Genomic DNA, 23,271 nt, shown 5'->3' on the forward strand with positions numbered 1-23,271 from the left:
CCTCCAGCCACACATGGTAGCTTATGGCAGCCCACTGCAGCTTCACTGCAGCCTACGCCGGCGACGGCGACTCACAGCAGCTCAGCTCCAGGTCAAGCTGTTGTTCACCATCTTAGCTGTAGAGGGCGCAGTGGCCCTAATGTGGGATCCGAACCTGGGCCCTGCTGCTCAGAGCCGGCGTCCCAAGCCCACTCCCCAATGCGCCACTCGGTCGGCCCAGCTGGCTGCATTTTTATACACTAATAATGAAAGGTCAGAAAATTAAGAAAACAATGCCATTTATAATTGCATCCAAAAAAAAAAATTACCTAGGAATAAATTTAACCAAGGAAGCAAAAGACCTGTACTCGGAAAACTGTAAGACACTGAAGAAAGATATTGAAGAAGATGCAAATAAATGGAAGAATATATTGTGTTCATGGATAGGAAAAATTAACATTGTTAAAAAGTCTACACTACCCAAAGCAATCTATAGATTCAATGAAATCTCTATCAAAATGCCAATGGCATTTTTCACCAAACTAGAACAAGTAATTTTACAATTTATATGGAACCTCAAAAGACCTGGAACAGCCACAGCAATCTTAAAAAGAAAACTGGAGGTATCGTACTACCCAATATCAAACTATACTAAAGGCTACAGTAATCAAAACAGCATGGTACTGGAATAAAAACAGACACATAGATCACCAGAACAGAAAAGAGAGCCCAAAGTAAACCCATGCCTATATGGTCATTTAAATCTGTAACAAAGGAGGACAAGAACATACAGTGAGGTAAAGACAGTCTTGTCAATCAATCGTGTTGGGGAAAGTGGACAGATACATGCAAAAAAATGAAACTGGACCATCTTCTCACGCTATATACAAGAATAAACTAAAAATGGATTAAAGACTTACATGTAAGATTGAAACCATAAAACTCCTATAAGAAAACATTGGCGTAAACTCTCAGACATTGCTCTTAGTGATACTTTTCTGATCCATCTCTTTGGGCAAGGGAAACAAAAGAAAAAAATAAATAAATGGGATTACATCAAAATAAAAAGTTTTTGCACAGCAAAGGGAACCATCAACAAATCAAAAAGACAGCCTACTGAATGGGAGAAGATATTTACCAATGATATATGTGATAAAGGGTTAATATCCAAAATTTATAAAGAACTCATACAACTCAACACCAAAAAAACCCAATCCAATTAAAAAATGGGCAGAAGACCTGGATAGACATTTCTCCAAAGAGGACATACAGATGGCCAATAGACATATGAAAAGATAATCAATGTCACTAAATATCAGAGACATGCAAATTAAAACCACAATGAGATATCACCTCACACTTATAAGGATGGCTATCAGCAATAAATCAACAAACAGCAAGTGCTGGCAAGGATGTGGAGAAAAGGGAACCCTTGTACACTACTGGTGGGATTCCAAACTGGTGCACCCACTGTGGAAAACAGTTTGGAGGTTCCTCAAAAAACTGAAAACAGAACTACTTTATGACTCACCAATTCCACTTCTGGGTATTTATCCAAAGAAATCCAAAACACTAATTTGAGAAGATATATGCACCCTTATGTTCACTGCAGCGCTACTTACAATAGCCAAGATATGGAAGCAACCCAAGTGCCCATCAATAGAACATTGGATATATATTGGTATGTATATACCCATTGGTAAATATACCAATGGGTATATTGTGGTATATATACACAACGGAATATTACTCAGCTATAAAGAAATAATGAAATCCTACCATTTGCGACAACATGGACAGACCTAGAGGGTATTACGTTAAGTGAAATAAGTCACATTGAGAAAGACAGATACCATATGATCTCACTTTCATGTGGAATCTAAAGAACAAAATGAACAAACAAAACAGAAAGAGACTCATAGATGCAAAGAACAAACTGATGGTTGCCAGAGGGGAGGAGGGCTGGTGGGCTGGGTGAAAAAGGTGAGGGGATTAAGAAACACAAATTGGTAGTTCCAAAATAGTCACGGGGATGTAAAGTACAGCACAGAGAATATAGTCAATAATGTTGCAACAACTATGTATAGTGCCACGTGGGTACTAGACTAATTGGCGGATCACTTCATAAAGCATATAAATGTTAAACCACTATGCTGTACACCTAAAACTAGTATAAAATAATATTCAATATCAACTGTAACTGAAAAAAAACAAAAAATGGTTTTGGTCCATCTTGGAGGCAAGGCATGGACCAGGCAAGTTCTACAGCTGAATACAAAAACTACAGTAAGGTGTCCCTAAAATTAGGGGATATCTACAAAGCATCACCCTGAACAACTATTAAATTAATAAACGGTGGCACAGAAATGGTTTGCAAATGTGTTGCTAAGTAGATGAATAGTATAGTTTCAGAACCGACATGTAAATGGAAAATGCTATGACCTTATCAAATGTATTCCAAACACTTTAACAGAAAAGCAGCAGATGGCATAATTTACAGAAACAGAAAAAAATGTCAGTGTTTTCCCAGGACTGTGCAGAGTAAGACGTGCTTTTATTCTATATAAGCTTCAATTTACTTTGAGATAAGTACCTCAAGGTGAAGATTAGTAAGCTATATGGTCCTGAACTGAGCAGCTAATTGGTCTTCAGACATCTATGATTCTAAATTCTTTTTTTGTTTGTTTTTAATTAGTTCAGGCGTACAACACAATGCAATAATTATACTTTTTACCACTCCAAGTGACACCCCCCCCAATCATACATATCTATTACAATTCTATTGACTCCACTCCCACACTATACTCCACATCCCGTGACTATATATTGGGTTGTTGGAAAAGTCTATGTTTTTTGTTGCAAAAATGCGTCATGACTTTTCTGACAACCCAATATATATTCAATTATAGTTGACATACAATATTATTCAACATCAGCTTCAGGTGTACAATGCAGTGATCAAGCCTCTACCCCATCCTTGAAGTGGTCTCCCTAACAAGACATGTGACCATCTGACACCCTACAAAATATTTACATTATTAATTACATTCCCCAAACTGTCTTTCATACCACTGTGGCAATACTGTAGTTACCTATTTATGCTGTCTAATCCCTTCCCCTTCTTCCTCATCCCAAGATTCTAAATTCTCTTAACTATTAAATTCCATACCTGTAGGAAGGCCTCCTTGAAAGAATTTCTCTTCGTTTTTGGGAATCAGTTACACTATCCACTGACTCCTGTGAATCTTCACTTTCTGCAATAGTTGAAATCTGAAAATAAAGAAGAACTTTATCTTGATAATCAAATTTAGTCCCCATACAATTTTTATGAATTTTAAAAAGTCAAATATAAAAGAACATATGTGAACTTTATACATGCTTCAGTAGCTTAAAAAAAATCACTTTTTAAGAGAGAGAACCATACCAATCACTTTCCTCTTCCCTTTACTTATTCTATAAAAGTCAGAGGACCTAAAAATTTTGTCAAAATGAAATTTTTATGATACCCAAATTCAGCTTAATTTCTTTTAGGACTTCATGTAATCAATTCTGAAGGCATTAATATTACCTGTCAGTTGTTTTCTTATAGTTGTTAGAACAAAACTATCAAGTAAAATAAGGTTTCTGACATGAAGGAAAGAATAAATGACTCAATACTTGGTCATAAGTCTATATAGGACTATACAAATATTTTCCTTTACTGTTTACTGTGTAAACACTTGTGAATACATTTACAATTATACAAATAAGATCAGCGATCTCCCACCATGTTCCTGATGGTGGTTTCTAGCAAGTTAGGAAGAAGCTCTCTGGTACGTATAGACATGGTTCAAAGTTGGCATTCTACAATTTTTATTAAGCAAACACTCAAGGTAAATAACTGCATTTCTGGAAAGTATCCCTGGATTGAAAAATAATGATGATAAGTTGAATAAAGATTTTACATGGGATAATAATAGTAACTCGCATTTACCAACAACTTACTATGTGCTAGGCGCTCTGGTAAAGCACAAACATGTTATATTACTTAATACTTGCTAATATTCACAGTAACATTAGCTGCTGGATAAGTACGATTACTATATTTCATTTTATAGATGGAAGAACTATGACACGAAGAGGTTAAGTAACTTACCACAGTCACAGAACTAAGAAGTAGTGGAGCCACTGTCAATATTTGGTATCTCAGTTTTAAACGTTTTTACAAGCATCAGTACCCTATTGGTTCCAATCTCAAACCAGTTTTGTCAGAAGCAGCAATCCAGAGGTGTTTTTAGACCATTTTTAGGCTAGAAGTTTATTCACCTAGGGTCAAATCTGTACTCCCAAGTTTCCCTAGTCTGCTCAGTCAGACCCTCTTGCTCTTTCCTGAATTACCGGTTCCCCGAAAATAAGCCCTAACTGGAAAATAAGCCCTAGCATGATTTTTCAGGATGCTTGTAATATAGGCCCTACCCCAAACATAAGCCTCAGTTAAGATCGTCAGCCAGACATGACTGTTTGAATAAAAGTAGATTTTTGTACATGAATAAATAAATAAATGTAGATTGTTGGAGCAAAAATTAATATAAGACCTGGTCTTATTTTTGGGAAAACACGGTAGGTGTGTGTGATACTGTCCAAGTGAGAATCAGATTTAACCAGGGAAAAGGGTCTGTGTGGGTTAGCTCCAGGTCATAATTTATGGCAGTGGCAAAGAGAAAAAACATATTCAGAGGAAGTTGAGAAATCCCAAAGGTACTCTGTATGTGGTCTGAGCCTAAGGGTTCGAGAGTAGGCATTCATTTTGACAGGGCTTTGTGATATGCAGTCAACTTGATAATGAAATTAGGTAAATCCAATAATCGTTCACAAAATATACCTACCATAAAATAATATGCCTCATCCAAACACTTTAAAGTATAAGAAGTATAGTCTTAAAGACCTAAAAATTAACAAGTAACATTTAAGGAATCCAGAAACGAGATAAAAAGGCTGATCTGTGATTCTTCGCAAAGTAATAATGCTGTAGTGACTGCCAAAGGAGCACACAGAACAATTTTCCACTGATCTATAGCTGCTTTAACTAGCCCCCTCAGCAAAGTCTGCACAGACTTTCTCATAGATGTAGAACAGATGAGGAGCTGTGAGAAGGCCTCAGTAGGTGGTCAGAATTTCAAGGAATAACAGGACTGCACTCAGTGGACAGTACCATGACAAGCATTTACCTTCATTAATACTTCTCAGAACCTTAGTTCCTTTATTGTTCTTTCTGCCTTCATTCTTTGACCTTCAACCTTAAACCTTTTTTAAGGACATAGTGACTTAAGCACACTATTCCCAAGTTGAAAAATCATGGAAACAACTTTAAAACATGCTACATAAATGACCCAACTTTAAAACATGCTACAAAATGAAATAAATTCATGTTGCTTTTTTATATATAGCCTTTGATTTTGTTTAAAACTCAGTGGATCTATTGCGCTTAGGAGAAAAAAACCCTAATCTAATAAAAGATTTTGTCAATTCAGACAGAAGAATTAATTTATCACTATATAGTAATTACTGAGAGCTATGAAATCAATTCCTATGGATTATCTACCAAAAAGCCAAAAAACACAGTGGTCCCACATTTCTTAGACTAATAAAAATCATGTCAAAAATCTTTTTTGTAAATAACAACTATTAATTATAGTTCTATATTTAATAGACTATTAAAAACAACCCTATGAAAATGATATCACAGACCACTGTCACATTCCAGTGATACAGGTGCTTCCTCTGGGCCCCCCCTCCTGTCACCTGTCTTATAAGCCCCTTCCTGAGCTCCTTAAATAGGTCTTTCACCTTGGCCACTTAAGATTAAATAAGTCAAGAAATTTTAAGAAGGCCAAATCACCACTGTATTTGTAAAGTTTTAGAGAGGTATTCTCAACTTTCATTTAAACGTATACTTCTTGTTTATATGGGTGTGTGTGTGGGGGGGGGGGAGAATCTTCCTATTTTGAGGTTTTTTGAAATTTCAAAATAAAATATCAGCAAAAATAAAAGCAATGGTAATGTTAGATGTCTTCTCAAACTATACGCGGTCCCCTGGAAACTAAAGTACTTTTCTTGAGTAGTGTTCACACTCATGGTTTAGGTAGTTTTTTACTCAATGGATCAAGTAGTTTAATAAAAGTCTAGAGTAATGATTTCCAAACTGTTTTGCTCTGCAGATCTCCCTTATAAATAAGAAAAATTTACATAAGCATATATATTTATTTGTAAATTTTAAGTGTTATATTCTAAAACAAAATTTTAAAGAGAGCCTTACTAAATCAACTATTTTTAATTTTCATCTACCAATTATACAAACTTTTGATGAGATCAAGTACATTTATCTAGTACATTTTCATCTCCTTGGCTCAGTTACTGTACACTAATTAAAGAAGTTATAGTTTCACATTTTAACAGGTAAGGTCAACAACACCTACTGAAACTCTAGAAGACTTCTGAATAGTTTTAGAAAATTCTATTTCCAGGTTTTAAAAGTATATCATTTATACTGTTTGCAGTTAAAAAACACATATGTAAACTAAACATTTCTAAACTTTTATTTCCAAAATGTTCTCTCTATAGCACAAGTTTCTTTCAAAAAGCAGTTAGTCTTACATACATGTCACTTTCTTCCAGAAAGGACGGTTGAAAGGGAATCTCCCCCCTCCAAAAAAAAATAAGTAATATGTCCCTTGCAAGTCCTTGCTTGCCATCAATACAAATAGCGGAAACTTTGGAACACTTGTCTTATGTAAAAAACAAACTCATCCTTACGTTAGATAGTAACTCATATTGCTACATGATAATCACTGAATCTCTGTTGTACAAGAGATTTTTACTGTTGCTCCCATCACATTACAATGTATTGTAAAGATTGTATCAAAAACTTTATCTCCAATCACTCTATGTGAGCCATATCTTCTTGCTATTCCTTGATATGTGAAGCACACTCTCACTTTCGGGCCTTTGGATTTGCTTTTATTCTTATGGGTTAGCGAGTCTCCTTCACTGCCCTCGGCTCATCATGTTACTTGACCACCCGATATAAAATAGAGCTCCCTTCTCTCCAAACCATTCTCTATCCCTTCCCTCTGCTTTAATCAACTTCCCAGCTCTTATCCTCACCTGACATATTTTATTTTTTCATTGTCTCTCTTCTCTTAAATGTGATCTTCATGAGAACAGAGAAGTACTATTTGTTCACTGCTGTCTTTCAAAGAACCTAGAACAATGACTGGCACAAAGCATGTGATCAATAAAGATTTACTGAAGGAATGAATGTAATAGTTTAAGGTAACAATCCATAAGCCCTCTGTCTGACACATTTAAACTGCACTGTATTAAAAATGCATCACAAACCAACAAATGAAAAGTGGGGATGCCACTGTTAATGTCTATACATTTGTGTCACTCCCATTGTTTTGGGGATTCCCTGTATAGAACCTGTGAAATCTGAGATATATATATAATACACACACACACACACACACACACACACACAGGGATAAAGTTAGGGCACCAATGGCAAGCCATATATGAAATATTAATACAGCTTAGTTTCTAATAGTCTTAGGTTAAAAATATAAACAGAAGTCCTAATATCTTACTCTCACACCAGAGAATTGTGCCTTATATATTTTGGAAATGCTGTTCTAGAATACTAATATTCTCTCGTCTTGGACCATTTCTCTCATTGTTTGAGCACCTGTTCTGATGTAAACTACTTCCTAGTTATTAATGCTAATTACTGTTAACCAGCTGAAGTGACCAGTAAAGTTTAATAGGTTCTCCATGGTTTAGGCGCTTTAAAGAAAAAAAATGCTAGATTTGTGTCTCTATTTGTAGAATTCACACTCTCAATTGTAAGCAGAGCTCACCTTAATGGAAAAATGTGTTCTTATAAAGATGAACACATTTCTATAGTTAATGGCCATATAACCCTTAATTCCAAATTATTATTATTGCAGCAAAGTAAAGATTAAAATGAAGAATACAACAAAGCATTAAGCATCACATAGTATATCCAAAAATTGTAATCTTAAATTTTGTGGCTACAGTTTTTGTGTGTTCTTTACAGAAAGACCTCCTACTATAAGTGAAAAAGAAAAAAAAGATTGTGAGGTTTGGAATCTAATCTTCTGATTAGCAGGTTCTTTCCACTATTATCAAGAAGAAGACATAAGTAGGGAATGAGTAATGGCATAGTATGGAGAATAGTAAGGTAGCATTCAATGAAAAAACAAACAAACAAAAAAACAATAGGAGACTATAACTCAGTGTGATTCCACAGAAACATTAAATTCTTTGGTCTTTACCTGAACAACACTGTCTCCTAATTGGTTAACAAATTCCATTCCCAGTATCTTTTTTTTTTTTTTTAGCTGAGCCATCCCGCCACCTGTTGGCAGCTCACGGCTGCTCAGCTCGGGCTGACTCGAACCGCTGTTGCTCAGAGCTCAAACTCTTGAGCAAGCTCTTAACCAACTGAGCCACTCAGCCGGCCCCCCCAGTATCTTTCAGTATGGAAATTCATACAACTTAATGGTTTCACACGAAAACATTCTTTTTTTCCACTAAGTGTTCAAGAAAACCAAAAGCACAAGGACAGAATGAAGCAGAGGTGGGTAACAGCAGCTCAATACCCAATAATCTAATATGACTGACAAAATCTAACATGTCCTTTCAACGTTAACAGAACGCTTCCAGGACAAGGGAGGCACTTCTCCCCTCTGCAAATATCAATCAGTCTGGCTACCATACTCAATAAAAACAAAACAGGTCCCCCATGAGAATACAGAGAGAGAGAGATGAGGAATCAAAGCTACACCATATAATAAATAGCTGAAGAAAAACAGGTGATTGTTTAGTCTGGACTTTTTCTTTTTAAATGGGAAGGGGGAGGGAGACAGAGAATAGGAAGTGGTCCAATAGGAAAGGAGTTAAACTTGCTTATTAACTAGTTCCTGAGGATAGAACTGGGTCCACCAGGTAAAATTATAGAAAGGCATATTCTGGTTCATCACAGGGAATAATATTTTAGCAATTACCCCTAATTATAGATCGGTTACCTCAGGACATGGAGCTCCTGTCCCCTGAGAGTGCTGGAGTAGTGCTGGACTACCACTGGGAGGCGGGGAGAAAGGACATATAAGGAAATTAAGCGATAGACTAATGGCTGGGTAAATAACAAGTTTGGCCTAGACCTAGATCTCCAAGATTTTTATTCAAGCCTGAATTCCATGTTTGAAGAGGACAAAGACAAAGAATAATTTCTCACCTTCCTTTCTAAAAATAGTTCTCTTCAAATCTAGGACCTAGGACTCACCTGAGTTCCGGAGACAAGTCTTTTTAAGTCCTTACAGGAAGACTGTGAAGCAAAAAATATGAAATGGGAGGCTGGGGTTATGGCCTACTTGAATGAACGTTCAAGTCCTTTTCTTTTTCTTCAATAAGCTCACCGCAAAGATGTATACTGCTTTAGGTTTTCCTTACAACTAAGTAGAGCAGTCACCTTCAGAGGTCTACGTGCCTTTAATTCCTTTGGATCCAATTCAAAGGAACAATTTCTCCAAAGAATATGATAACATGCGCAACATAATTCCTGACTCTTAAGGTGCACTTTCTGAATATATAATTTCAAATTTATATACTCTAATTTAGGACCCTAAACATAGCTGGTTTTACAAATGCTTTATGTGATCTCTAAATTTAAATATTATCTTAGGTAAGGTTATTAATTAATTTTTGACAAGGGTTTTTTTTTTCCAATTGCATGTTTAGAAAATAATTACATAGTTATTATTTTTGTATCTGAATTTTCCTTAACTGAGATATATCAGTCTTACGGTCTCTCCCAAACATTTCTTTCTACTTTATCCCGTGTACTTAATGATTTTCCCCAATCAATTCTATATGTCTTTTCTTGTGTATGTATGTTCCTATACATACGTTGACTATACAGATGCAGAATTACCTTTACTGTAAAGTAAACTCTGAACTATATATGTTCCTATTTTCATAATTAATGAAAGGGGAGAGATATGGCTATAAACAACAGTTAGAAAAGCAGATGCAGAACTTTTTATACACATACCTGAACTGTCTGGACTTGTGGAGATTGAATAACTGATGGCTGGGCCGCCTGAATAACTCCATGGACTTGAACTGTCTGCCCATTGGGTAGCTGCACTAAAGTTACGGTGGGAGCAGATGATGTTGCATGAGCTGCTGGCATAGATACCTACAGTGTGAACATGGGAAAGAATTACCATCACAGATACATTTTAGGGAGTACTCATGTTCAGCATGAAGCAACTTGTTAGCAACAGAAAGATGACCTTTCTGCTAGATAAGTACACTTCACTGCTGTGAAAGAAACTAATGATTAATATTCTTAAAAAGAAAAAACTACAAATCCTCCCCAACCCCCCTTTTCAGAAAAACTCCTTCCAAATGAGAAAAGCCAAAATACTATTTTAAAATGTAGTATCAAAATACATAACAGACTTCCTCTGAACACTAAATTCCACTCTGTTTTTTTATGGTGCTTTACATTTTCCCACCTGCTTTCATACCCAATTTCTCATTTTGCTCTTCAAAGAAATCAAGCCTGGGTAATAAGGATTATCTCCACTTTAAAGACAGAAATACCAAGTTTTCTAAGAGATTAAGAAATTTACTGAAGGTAAAGAGATATGCTACACTTGAAGAAACATTAAGTCTTCATAATATCATGTGTTAAATAAGCCATATTCTAAAATATAACTGCTCTCAAACTTGGACAAAACTTGGCTACTAAGTCTAGAGCAAATATACCTTTTATAATTCACAGCAGTTTCCATTTTAAACTAATTACAAGTATGCCTTTTTTTTTTTAACAATCTTTTATTTTTATTTTTTATTGGGGAACAGTGTATTTTTCTAGGACCAGTCAGCTCCAAGTCAAGTAGTTGTTTTCAGTCTAGTTGTGGAGCGCACATCTTAGTGGCCCATGTGGAGATCGAACAGGCAACCTTGGTGTTATGAACACTGTGCTCTAACCAACTGAGCTAACCAGCTGCCCCAAGTATGCCTTTCTTTAATGAGAAAGTAGTAATAGGCATTATAATCTGAAAATTTCTATCCTCCCCACCCCCCCATCCAAATAAATCACTAAAGTGGTAAGAGTTGATATTTTAAGGATTTATTTTCCTCTTGCAGAAATAAAGGAGCAGAGCTGAGAAAATATAAGAGAAACCAATTTTTTCCTGAGAAACAAAGAAGGCAATTTTAATGAGTCAATATCCAGGTACAAAGGGCTGTTATGTTGAACCTGTATCAGACAGTACTTAACTGTTCCTGTGTTTACACATTTGATAGTAGGGGTTTTATTTGCTCATTTGGGGACCTATGTGCCAGAAGCAACATTAGAACTGAAACTACAAAAATGAGAAAGACACAGACCTCTGCCCTTAAGAAAATTACTGGGATATGTGTGTAAAGAAATGGGGAAAACAAAAATAAATATAATTCAGCGAAGTAATGAGGTTTGTAAAGAGAAAAATGAACACACTGAGAGCTACCCCACCCTCCTGAGAAGAGAGTGGGCTATCAGGGAAGAATGTGAATCTGAAACAAAGGATACAAGTTAGGAACGTTATTACAACTTGCAGGGGAGAGGCACAGAATTCCAGGCAAAGAAGGCAGCACCGGCAGAAGTAAAGAGAAACAGCACCATCTGTACACAGTACAGGGATTACCTAAGTGTGCTACTGTAGGATGTAGGAAGTGGGGAGAGATGAAATAACAGGTAGATAGGGGCTAGATGGGCTAGTCATGAAAAATCTTATATATGCCACACCAAAGAACTTGCATTTTATCCTGAGGAGACTGGGAAAGGCACTGAAGGGCTTTGAACTTCTGAACAACACGGTGAGGTTTACATTTTAGACAGATCTCTTTAGTAGTAGTATGAAATTTATTTCAGGAAGAAAAAAGTAGAGCTGAGGAGACCAACTGAGAAATCCTATATAGTAGTGAAGGTGAGATGATGGACAGAAATGAGGCACTAGTTGTGGGAGGGATGGGAATGAGAGAAGTGACTTAATAAAAATTCAGGAAGTAGATTAGAAAGGGCTTTAAGAATGATTGGTTGAAGGACTTGAGAGAGGAATCAAAGATGACCCACATTTGGGCGAGAATTGGTAGGCTATGTTATCAACTGAAATATAGAACACTAGGAGAAACTTTTGGGTGGTTGTGGTGGTGGTGGAAGATTATAGAATTGATCTAACATCTAAATTTGCAGAGGTGTTTGGCAGGCAAATAGTTGACTGTGAAGTTTCCGGGGGGAAGATCCCTATTGAACGTAGAGGTTAAAACCATGCGTTTCCATCTTTGGACAGTTAGGTAGTCCTTCCTTATTAATTACTTTCTTTCTGGCCACTATAAATCTTGCTTAATTTTACCGGTTTTTAAAATGTGGTTTGTGGACTACCTCCATTAGTGTTATATGGAATGCTTGTTTATAAGGTCAGAATCTCTGATGAACCCAAGGATACTTTCCCTTAACGATGAACCACAACCTTAAGTTATTCAGAGTATCTCGTCTCAGTTCCATATAAAAGCTGTTTTAATATTTGAAGCAATTATTATGTCCTCTTCTGAGTATTCTCTAGGGTAAAAATATTGGGTTGTCGGAAAAGTCATGACACATTTTTGCAATGAAAAACATAGAAAAATACGTCATGACTTTTCCAACAACCTAATATAACAAGCTAACTCAATGAATAATCCCTTTTCTACCCTGATCATTCTACATGACTTCTCTCACTATAAGTTTATAAAATACAGATATACAATAATATTTTTAAAATAATTTATATTCCTACCACTCAGAGCTAATCACTATTAATATTTTTGCTGTAGATCTAGTTTCTTTAAAGGTACATATATACACTCAATTTTTATAACACACAATCATGGAATCTATTTTATCTTTAGAATCCATTATAATATTAAATATCATTCTATCCCATTAACAGTCTTCTTTAATGGTTTTAATGACTACATAATAGTAAAAATTATATAATTCATTTAATAAATTCCTTATTACATGTTTAAGTTTTCAAATTTGCCCATTGCAAGAAGCTACAACAATCATCCTTTTATTCAACTCTACTTAAATCCAAAAATTTACATTCTTGGGAGAATTCAAGATCTTGCTCCTCAGCATATGTCATCAGTTTGGCTAAAATAAACCTTATGAAAATTTTTTTTAAATTACATTTTCATAATCAAAAACCAACATTTTTTTTTCACTTAAAAAAAAGTCTGTAGATTCCACAAGTAAAATAAGACATCTCACCATTGTTTTAGATTGGTTTTCTTCCTTTACTAATTAGGCTGGATTTTTTTTTCCTGTTCATTGATCAAATCACAATGATCTTGGATTTGATAATTTTATTATATTTGTTTAGAATTAAAGACTGACAATAAAAAAAAGTAACAGATATCCGAATCATGAGAGGGAATTATGTAAAAAATGAATGCTGTGTTAAGGCAGAGGTTCTTAACTTGGGGGTCGAACGACTCTTTCACAGGGGTCGCCAGGTACTCGTATGTGGGCGTATCTGCATGTGGGCCTGGAGACGGATTGAGGAGCGGCGTCTCGGTTCCTAAGACCATCGAAAATATGTGTTTTCCGATGGTCTTAGGCAACCCCTCTGAAAGGTTGAGAACAGCTGTGTGAAGGACTTGGAGAGCTAGTGGAAAAAAATGTAATTAGTAATAAAAAGAACAAAAAATATATACAAATGGAAACTAGGTTTTCTAATACTCAAATATCATACCCTTCTACTTTTGAAAGTCTTAATTGCTAGAGGACTGCTTGATAATAATGACAAATTGAACATGTGCATGTAATTTTGCTCTTTCCTGAATCTCCAATTAAACTTCATGAAATTGATTTTGTTTTTATAGGCATAATCACACAAGCATAGAATAGGAAAGATTAAGAATTTTGGAGGCTGGAAAGCAGATGGATGAATGGTACTGAACTTGGAAGACCTCAGAAAGCCAACTCATAAGGCAGACGCAGAGAAAGCCAGATTGGCACCACAAAATCCTTAAGAGGCTCAGGATCTAAGACACCCTGGAAGACGGAGTGAAAGGAGAGGCTGAAAATAAGGAAGGCTGGTTGAGAAGCAATTGGATCCCCTCAACTTCCTGTGGAAGAACAATTAATGTATCCCGTGCTGACAGAGAACTGGAGATTTATTTTCTGGAGGGCCTCTTGACTTTGACTGCCTAACACCAGGCAGTGCTGAAGGTGGGGTACTAAACCCCAGACTCTTTCTCTCACTTTGCTCCTAGGCCTTTACCATACAAGCAGGGTATTACTAAAGCTTTCTCTGGTGACCCCGTCCAACACCAAGGGGCAGAAGAAAGACTTAAGATACTGACTTTGGGAATGCCACAGTCACCATAAGTGAAGTTCACAACTCACAAATGTTAGGCTCCAAACATATATATCCAGAGTTTCCAATACAGCTTTTGGATTCCCTCCTTTTAAACCTGAGCAGACAACCACAAATTATTAAACATTTAAGGAAAGCTTCTAATATGAAAGATGGAGACCAGAACAAATGGAAGGGAAAGAAAGCTATACAGAGGAAAATCTGTGGGGGAAGAAGAAAACTTAAAACCTAATTAACATTCTCAGAGATAAGAGAAAAACATTGCCTTTGTGAAAAATAAACAGAATGCTATTAAAACACAAAACGACTATTCCGAGAACAAAAGGAACCTTAGAAACATGATAGTAGAAATAAAAAATTTAACAGATGGGTTGGAATGTGAACTTGAAGAATCTCTCAGAAAACAGAGCAAAAAGACAGAGATAAAAAACAGGAGAGAAAAGGTGAGAAAATCAGAGAAACAGTCCTAGAAGTATAACATCTGGATCACAAGGATCCTAGAGAACAGAGAAAGGGGGGTGGGGGGAATCAACCAAATAACTTAAAGATAACACAAAATAAGAAACGGATTTAGTCTTTTCAAACAGCAACACTAGAAGTTGACTATGGAATGCTTTCAACATTTGAAAGAAACATTATTTCCTTACCAAGAATTCTTTACCCAAACTTGCTCAAGAAACCACTGGAAAAATGTGCTTTCCTATATGAAGAACACAAAACTCCACAAGAAAAAGATAGTAGGGGGAAAGAAATTTCCAGAATGACATTTATCAGATGCAGAGGACACCCAAACCAGACAGAATAGTGAGACCCAAGAGAAAGATATGTTGAGGGTTGTCACCATTGAGATCCCTCTTGGGCGAATGCTTGGATGAGCCCAGGTTCTTATGTGTGCATGCTTTCCTTGACCACATGCTGATGAAGTCCTGGCTCTCCCCCGTGTTCCTGCACCTGCCTCATCTGAGTACATTTATTTCACCCCCAAGTGTCTTCTACTCCTGAGGGCTGGAGGTGGGAACTGGTGATCTTACGGAGCAGCCCACTTCTTCTGACTATATTCCTGCTGGAGGTCCCCTTCTAGACCCACGCTTTAGCTCAGTGTGGTGCGTCTTCTATTTCCCAACCTCCCATTCTTACTCAGTGACTGCTGGGAAAGCTGTTAAACGCTTTGGGAAGCGGAAGCTCAACCTCCCGCAGCCTCTGCTAGGATTCTTTTCTCCTGGGAACCTTTATCTGAAAGAGGCAGTACCATGCACTTTTACCTTGCAGGTTTACATTTGTTATTTGGTTTTTGTATCAATCACCTTTCGCACTCATATATATGCAAATGGTTGATAAAATATTTAAGGAAAACTACATAAGAACAAAAAATAAGGATGAGAGAATATAACCACAGAGAGAGAATGTTTCAGTCAAAATAAAAGAATCATGAATATTTAAAATATACAGGAAACAAAAACTGCTGTTATCCTTGAAACTTACCTGTGTGCCCATTTATATGCTTATCCTATTTTTTAGTTTAAGCATATGTAATCTTAGCCTTTCAGATTATCTGCATTGCCATGCTCAAAATACAACTGTGTTTTCAAAATACAACTGCTATGAAAAAAGCAGTCATCGTATTAGGTTTTCCCCTTGTTTAACAGACAATCTACCCATCAGTTAAAATGTAATTATCTCTGAATAATGTCACTACAAATAGTGTGTTAGTGTTTAACAATACATTTTTATCTTACCGAATCAATGCGATCATTTCTAAAGTTAGGTTAATACTAAGTAAACAAGGAATTTTGGTATTCTAAGACTGTCTCTGCTCAGTCTATGTATATCTCTGTAATAAAAACTGAATTCTCTTCTCTGAAACATATTCCTCTTGGAAGAGACACCGCTCGGAATCGCTCCATGTGTTTTATACCTGGGCTAACGTGGCAATCTGTGGCTGGGCTTGAACTGTCATTTGCTGGTTTTCAGCTTCTGTTACAGCTGCATCTCCACTCTGCTGGTTCTCTGCTCCAGATTCCATGGTCATTTAGTCACCTACAATAATATGGAAGAGTGTTACAAGCACTACAGTGCTTTGTGCTTTTGTGACTTTTAAGGCAAATTTCAAGTTATAAGTAGGTATATGTGGTTGTTAGGGTGGCAAATGCACTCAGAAATCTAGTTAAAATATAATGTAGCTGAATTATTATAAAACTTGGCCAATTTTGCTGAGTGTAAAAGTTTTAGTCCCTTCAAAAAAGAAAAGACCTTTCTTTTGCCTTGCTATTTCTTCCCAATGAGATGGTACTCCATCTAGATATAAGAAGGGATTCCTCTTTTTCAAGGGGAGGAGGGGTGACAGGAAAGTTGTAATTTTTTCAAACTGTACCAATCAGGTATGGAGAGAGGGTAGAGAACATGAGTGAGCTGATGACAGGACTTATGAGATACTGGCTTCATGGTATCTGCTATAAAGGTATTCCCTCCTATTACAGGGAAGCAGCAGAAAAATTATAAGCTGCTTCCACAGAAAATTACTAGTGGTAGGACAAAATCAACCCAGGTTTCAAGAACTCCAGTTGTGGGATACCACGATAAGATGGTAGGATAAATAGTCACAGAACCAAACTAGAGGCCCCAAACACTGAAAACTTTATAGTGTTCTGATTCCTCATCCTATGTATAGTATGCAACACTACACACACACACACACACTCTCTCTCTCTCTCTCTCTCTCTCTCTCTCTCTCTCCCTCCCTCCCTCTAAAATATCTTTAAAATTTTTTAATTGCAAAATTCTGGCAAGTTAATGAAGGCTGATCTTTTTTACTTTTGGACCCTACTTTGCTAAGGGCTTAGTGTATTTGTTGGGTAATCTGGCACTGGATGGCAGAAAAAGTGGAGGGCAAGTCCTAGCAGCAGCAGCAGCTACATGGAGGTTATAACACTCTGGTAACTTGGAAAGTGATCATCTGTAAAGAATTCACAATGAAAAGGATTATTTTTTACTTGTGTATTACTGTTATCATTCAGTGCCTAGCATATTACCTGTCAAAAATGAATTTATTAATAGTGAGGACTACTTATAGTGATTCCATAAATAACACAAAACCCCAATGCTTTTCCACAATTTATTACATTTATTTTATAACTCTGAAATTGATCATCAAAATTGTCACAGACCCTTATGTGATTACTACAAGCCATTAGAATGTTATCACATAGTAATACATTTTGCCATCATTTACAGGGTTCTATAGGAAGAAAAGTGTTTTACAAGTGACAGTTAAAAATGGAAGTGAAAATATCTTTGGAGATGAATATAAATAATTTAGAAATACAGAATCCATGAAACAGATGACAAGGCAAAGGTCAACAGACCTGACTACATAATTACTTAAAACATTCATACAGCAAAAGCCACCAAGACAAGCGCACAGGGAGAAAATAACTGCCACATATAATTAACACAATAACATCTAAAATACAGAGAAAGTACTAGTCAGTAAGAAACTCTTATTATTGACTAGTTCACAAAGATATATATTCAAGGATACTCACTGTAGCATTTTTGTTATAATAGCAAAAAAACTGGAAACAAGTATCCATCATTAGGAGGACCATTAAAGAAACTAAAACAATAAAAAAGAAGTCTATCTATAATGTAATGTCACATCAAGCTTTCTAAGATGGACTGAGTGAAATGATGTCATGAAATATACTGAAAAATAGACTCCCATTTATGTTAAAAACAAGTAGAACATTATTGTAAACGTATATACATGGAAGAAGTGGGATGTTTTACAGTAAACTTCCCACAAAGTGATAGCTCTGAATAGAGGGAAATTTAGTAGAAGTATATAGGATGATGACTTTCATCTTACATTTTACATATTTTAACATTACTTTTTTTTCTTCAGTGAGCGAGGATTCAGGATTACTTGTACAATGTAAAAACTTTTAATACCAGAAGTCACGGATAACATTTTAAAACTGTATTTCAACCATGATTTTGAGATACCTACTTTGAGATACCTGTCAACAAAATGTTTTAAATTCAATACTTTTCATATGAAATTATTGTTTTTGTTTAAATGTAGCCTAAATTGTTATCCATTTCCAAAGAGTAAAACTATTTTTTTAAAATTATGAAATAACTTTATTATCACTTGTGATAATTCACCCAGTTGTATACTTACAATCTGTGTTCTTTTAAACTAAAACACTTAAGACACTGCAAGAAACAGAAAGCAACATCAACAAAAAAACAGTTTATGTATCCTAAATGTTGTGCATACTTGTGGACTAGAAGAAAATGGCATGTGAAAGCAAAACACCTAATCTTAATTACAATAAGTAAATGAATCCATTTGAGGACAGTACTGAGGCAAGCCAAATAAAAGCAGAAACCCAAACTTTTCTCCATCTTTTCCCCTAAGTCATCATTTTAATGAAAATGAAAATAAATACAAATTTATCATCACAATCCCTCCTTTGTACACAGAGTATATGAAACCATGTTTAAAAGACTTTATTCCAAGCCACGTTTTTTTTAAACCTGTGTTGTCATCCATAGTTTCACTCCACCATTTGATTAAAAGGAATCTAAGGCACAGATCATATTTCTTTTGTTTTTGTTTACTCGAATACATCTGGGATATTTAATTTTTTTAACATTTAAGATATAGGACATCATTACAACTTATTGTTTCAGAAACTATTTATGAATATATTATAATAAAGGAACAAAAACTATTAACTAACGTAAGTAATTACGGCTACAAAGACACATTCAAAACAGGAATGTGATTTGCATACTTCTTCCCTCCCCAGATAAATAATATATTCCTTCTTTTTAAAATGAAGTGTGATGTTTACAATGGATAGGATCCCCCATGTAAACTGCCAGTGTTTCATTACCATCTTATTCAGGCAGAGTACTAATCTTTTTTTCAGAGGAGGGGACAGCCTTCTTAACTTCTGTAACTTTTAGCTTGAGGCGATATCAATGACTGGGACAACAGTACAAATACTGTCTTTCATAAGAAAATTCAGGCCTTTCTCAAAGTGGAGGTGAGAATAATTTAAGGAAGCACAAATCTCTATCAGATGAGAAACTCACTCACTCAACTAAAACAGACACTCTTCTTTGGTTTTTGCCTGGAAGGTACTGAAATAGGAGACTCCCAAATAGACTACACTAGCATTTGATGTGGGTATATTAATTTTAGACTTTGAAATTTTTTTCTTTTTATCTGCATGTGGGGAGAGAAGAGATGCTATGGTATCATGTGTACAAATATTTTTCTATTAACCCAGCAGCAATCTAGCCAGCAATGCATATGTAGGCACAGGAAATTCATAGAGCAGGTGTCCAAAGTTGTTTGAAGTAAGGAAATTGTTAATTCATTATACAATCAATGCTTTTTGGGAATGCAAAACAAAAAGAACCTGAATACTATAAAATAAGAAAAAGATCCTGTACATCTGAGTGCAGAGAGAATGTTCCATAAATATTGAGCCTGGAACATTAGAAACAGAATTTCTTAGAAATCACTGAAAATATAGTATTATCTTGACAGTTTTGTGATTCTTGTTCTTCAAATAATTTGAATTTTTAAATTTATTTGGGACTGATATACTTAAGACTTAGGGATTTTCATGATTTATCTCTAAAAATTAACATAATCCTTTGGAAATTATGAATTTATAGCCAGTTACAAAATAGTCATTCTTAAAACAGAAAATTTGAAACCAATTCAGAAAGCATACCATTTTGCTATAACCATCTTTACTTCTTAATATGACAAATAAAAAGCAAAGTGATTCTGTAGTATTATTCACCCAATTTTGAGAGAAACAATGAATGTTGCCATAAGTAGTTAGTTGGGAAAGGGAACCTAACACTTGGTGGAAAGCTGGATCTGTCACCAATTGGTCACTGGACAAATCAAACTTTTTGTTTCAATTTCCTCATCTGTAAAAACAAGGGAGATGGATTAAAAGGTTTTAAATGCTCTGATCCTAGGAAATGATACCACAAGATGTATGTACACACACATACTTATGTAGGCCACTTAATAATATAAAGAGTAAAGGAAGTATTTCCTTTTACTATATAGTAATAGAGTATATAGTAAAAGGAGACTAAGAACAGGTCATCTAGCCCCTTGAATGTGGGCAAATACAGAAATATTACCATTATATATATACAATCTTGATAATGCAACATAACTTGAGGTAATTATCAGTAATTTTTAAAAATGCTATAAGACCAATTATTCAATAAAGATTCTCTCATATGGTGGACAGTGTTCTCTTTTACTCATTATATTGCTCTAGTCATAACTATTGTTATAGTTATCAAATAGTTTAATAGCCCTTTTTCTTAATTTTCCTTTCCATCTTAGAAATTTATCTGACAAGGACTGTATCACTTTTGTACCTTTTACATAGTCAAGACAGTAGATATTTAAAGTGTAGTTTCGATAAACATCCCACCAAAATGTCAAATGAGCGCTTCCATGAAATTTAAAAGAGAGTATATTCTGCAATAAACAAGAGTGATGGCATGCCAAAGAGGTACTGAGGACCAATACAATATTAATAAATATGGGGAGAAAGGAGAACTTTTTGGATAAGAAAAATGGTAGGAGAAAAGGCTTAAATTATGGTAGGCCTTTAGGGAAATGACCAAGTCAATGGCTGGTGTCAGATTTTGTATAGAAGCAAAGAGAAAAGAAATGATAATACAGAATAGTCACTCCAAAGCAACTACTACGGCAAAATGAGAATGATGTCTCTTAAAGTAAGTTATTGGGTTCAAAATTTATAAGAACAGATTTTATTTCTACCTTATATAGCAATATATCCTGAGGGAATTCACAAATAAATAACTCGTTCACTTCTCTAAAACCAACAATACTTTCAATTTGAACAGTTTACATTACATATATATTTGTATTACAGTATCATATCTGAGCACTTATATGTCAGGCACTGTTCAAGTTACTGGGGATAAAGAAACAAAACATAATTTTAAAAATCTTTGTCTTTGTAAATTTATATTCCAATGTGTGGGAGCAGGGGAAAATAAACAAGTGAAATATATAACAAATCAGTTGGTAAGAAATGTTGTGTAAAAAATAAAGCTGGGGAGGATGTTAGCAATTTTCAAGATTATAAAAGCTGACTAGTAAAACCCTCATTGATTTAAAGCAGCATTTAAATTCACCTACTCAGCACCTCTACAGAACGCCATATCAAGTCAGGGACAATTTTCTGGGAGCTTATTTTGGTATCCATCTGCCTCTACCAAACTAATTAAAGCTCATCAAACAAGAAAGCAAGCCCCTATCATTAGTTTTGCTAACAATCATTAAGCAAAAGGAAAGAATTATGCAAATCTTCACCTTGTCCTTTTTCCTAAATATTTTGACCTTTAAGAAGTGACCAAGTCCTTACAATCCTAAACATTCTATTTCAAGTTTATGAAAAATAAACCCATCTTCCCCACAGCCTGGTCTACTTTTTAATCCCTTAAATCTATGACCAATTTAATCAGTTTAGGAGAGTAAGTATTCAAAGAAATGAGCTGTGAATTTTGACTGTGAAGAAGAAATAATGTATTCGTAACTATCAATAACAATATATGAACACATGCTGATTTTTAAAAATACAAATGATCTTAATTATAAGGGGCGGGGGACCTTCCCTTGCACCCTACCCACACCAAGCAGATTCCTCCTGAACTCTTTTACCAACTCAAAAGTCCAGGGATTTAAGGAAATTACAAAAGCAGAAGTCTTATGTCTTCAGGGTAACCACAGCAAAAGGCACACTTGGGCACATGATTTTAAAACTAAACAACTATTTTGTCATACTCAAATGTATTACCAAAAATATTTTGCAGAAGTATATCTAGAAACATCTGTGAGCAATACATAATACTTTCTACATAGCTACTTGGTACCTGTTAGTTTTTAGGATATTGTAACTGTTTGAAAGACCTTGCTAACATGCTTTAACACCTTGGACATGTCTTACTAAAGAAAGTAGCAAAATGTTCAGGTGCTATACAACAGACTTGAGCTTTCCAGAAACCAATAATTATGTTGCCCTGTCTCTTTCCCTTTACTTTTTCTCCCTTACAGTTTTTTTTTTTTGGTTATTAATCTTTAACATGTGTCATTTATTTTTATCATGCAAGTATGGCCAATCTAGCAGAACTGAGATGTATGCAATCAATGATGGCAACTTAGCAATGCTCTAGGTTTCTGATGCTAATAATAAGTAGTATTTTCATATTAAATACAGTGTATTTTCACTGAAACAAGATAGGAAAACAGCATATTCAAATGCTGTATGTGTATACATGTGTATGTACATATATGTACACACACTCTCAACACACATTATCAACTTCAACTATAAAATATTAGATTAGACTGATCACACCCTAATAAAATGAGGTCACACACATTTTTAGGAAAACAGAACATGATAAATACAACAAAATGGTGTCGTGATCAAGCTAAGTAAATTCTGACAGTTTTCTCTGTGCTCTTACCAAAGTCTGTTCTCCCTTAATTGGAGAACAAATCCATACCTCGATCTCTAGTCTAGATATTAGAGAAAGGTAACAAAAGTTATATATGAAGTTAATTCTCTGTGATTTGAATCGATAAGATTTCATCATTTGTAAGACAAAAATCTTGAAAATTTGTTTATATATTTTTATAAATTCTTTATATTAATAGTAAATGCCAATATACCGTATTTCCCCAGGTATAAGACGCTCCCATGTATAAGACGCACCTTAAGTTTTGGGACCTGAA

At 35.2% G+C, this 23,271-nt stretch overlaps 2 protein-coding genes across 10 annotated transcripts in view; one reads left to right on the top strand and one right to left on the bottom strand.

The window, feature by feature from the left end:
- Positions 1-23,271, top strand: part of METTL21A (methyltransferase 21A, HSPA lysine) — a 71,443-nt gene that overhangs the window by 44,659 nt on the left and 3,513 nt on the right. For 2 of the 5 annotated variants that reach the window (XR_002125181.1, XR_002125185.1), the window contains one exon: positions 13,957-14,896. The exons of 2 other annotated variants lie outside the window; for them this stretch is intronic. The gene's annotated coding sequence lies outside the window, so the exon portion shown is untranslated. Of the gene's footprint in view, positions 1-11,196; positions 11,285-13,956; positions 14,897-23,271 lie in introns of all 5 variants that reach the window. One more of the 5 variants, XR_002125182.1, reaches the window with a different exon arrangement.
- CREB1 (cAMP responsive element binding protein 1) overlaps positions 1-23,271 on the bottom strand; it is a 57,806-nt gene that overhangs the window by 23,371 nt on the left and 11,164 nt on the right. For 3 of the 5 annotated variants that reach the window (XR_002125180.1, XM_019652926.1, XM_019652927.1), the window contains exons 2-5: positions 16,369-16,490; positions 10,091-10,237; positions 9,323-9,364; positions 3,149-3,249 (exon numbers count right to left, since the gene is read on the bottom strand). Coding sequence is in view for 4 of the 5 variants with exons in the window: in XM_019652926.1 (XP_019508471.1) it covers positions 3,149-3,249; positions 9,323-9,364; positions 10,091-10,237; positions 16,369-16,482 (404 nt within the window). In the remaining variant the exon portion in view is untranslated. The remainder of the gene's footprint in view (positions 1-3,148; positions 3,250-9,322; positions 9,365-10,090; positions 10,238-16,368; positions 16,491-23,271) is intronic. The other 2 variants (XM_019652928.1, XM_019652930.1) reach the window with 2 other exon arrangements.

The sequence above is a fragment of the Hipposideros armiger genome, unplaced genomic scaffold, assembly GCF_001890085.2.
Source record: "Hipposideros armiger isolate ML-2016 unplaced genomic scaffold, ASM189008v1 scaffold_190, whole genome shotgun sequence".
In the NCBI taxonomy this organism is placed as follows: Eukaryota; Metazoa; Chordata; class Mammalia; order Chiroptera; family Hipposideridae; genus Hipposideros; species Hipposideros armiger.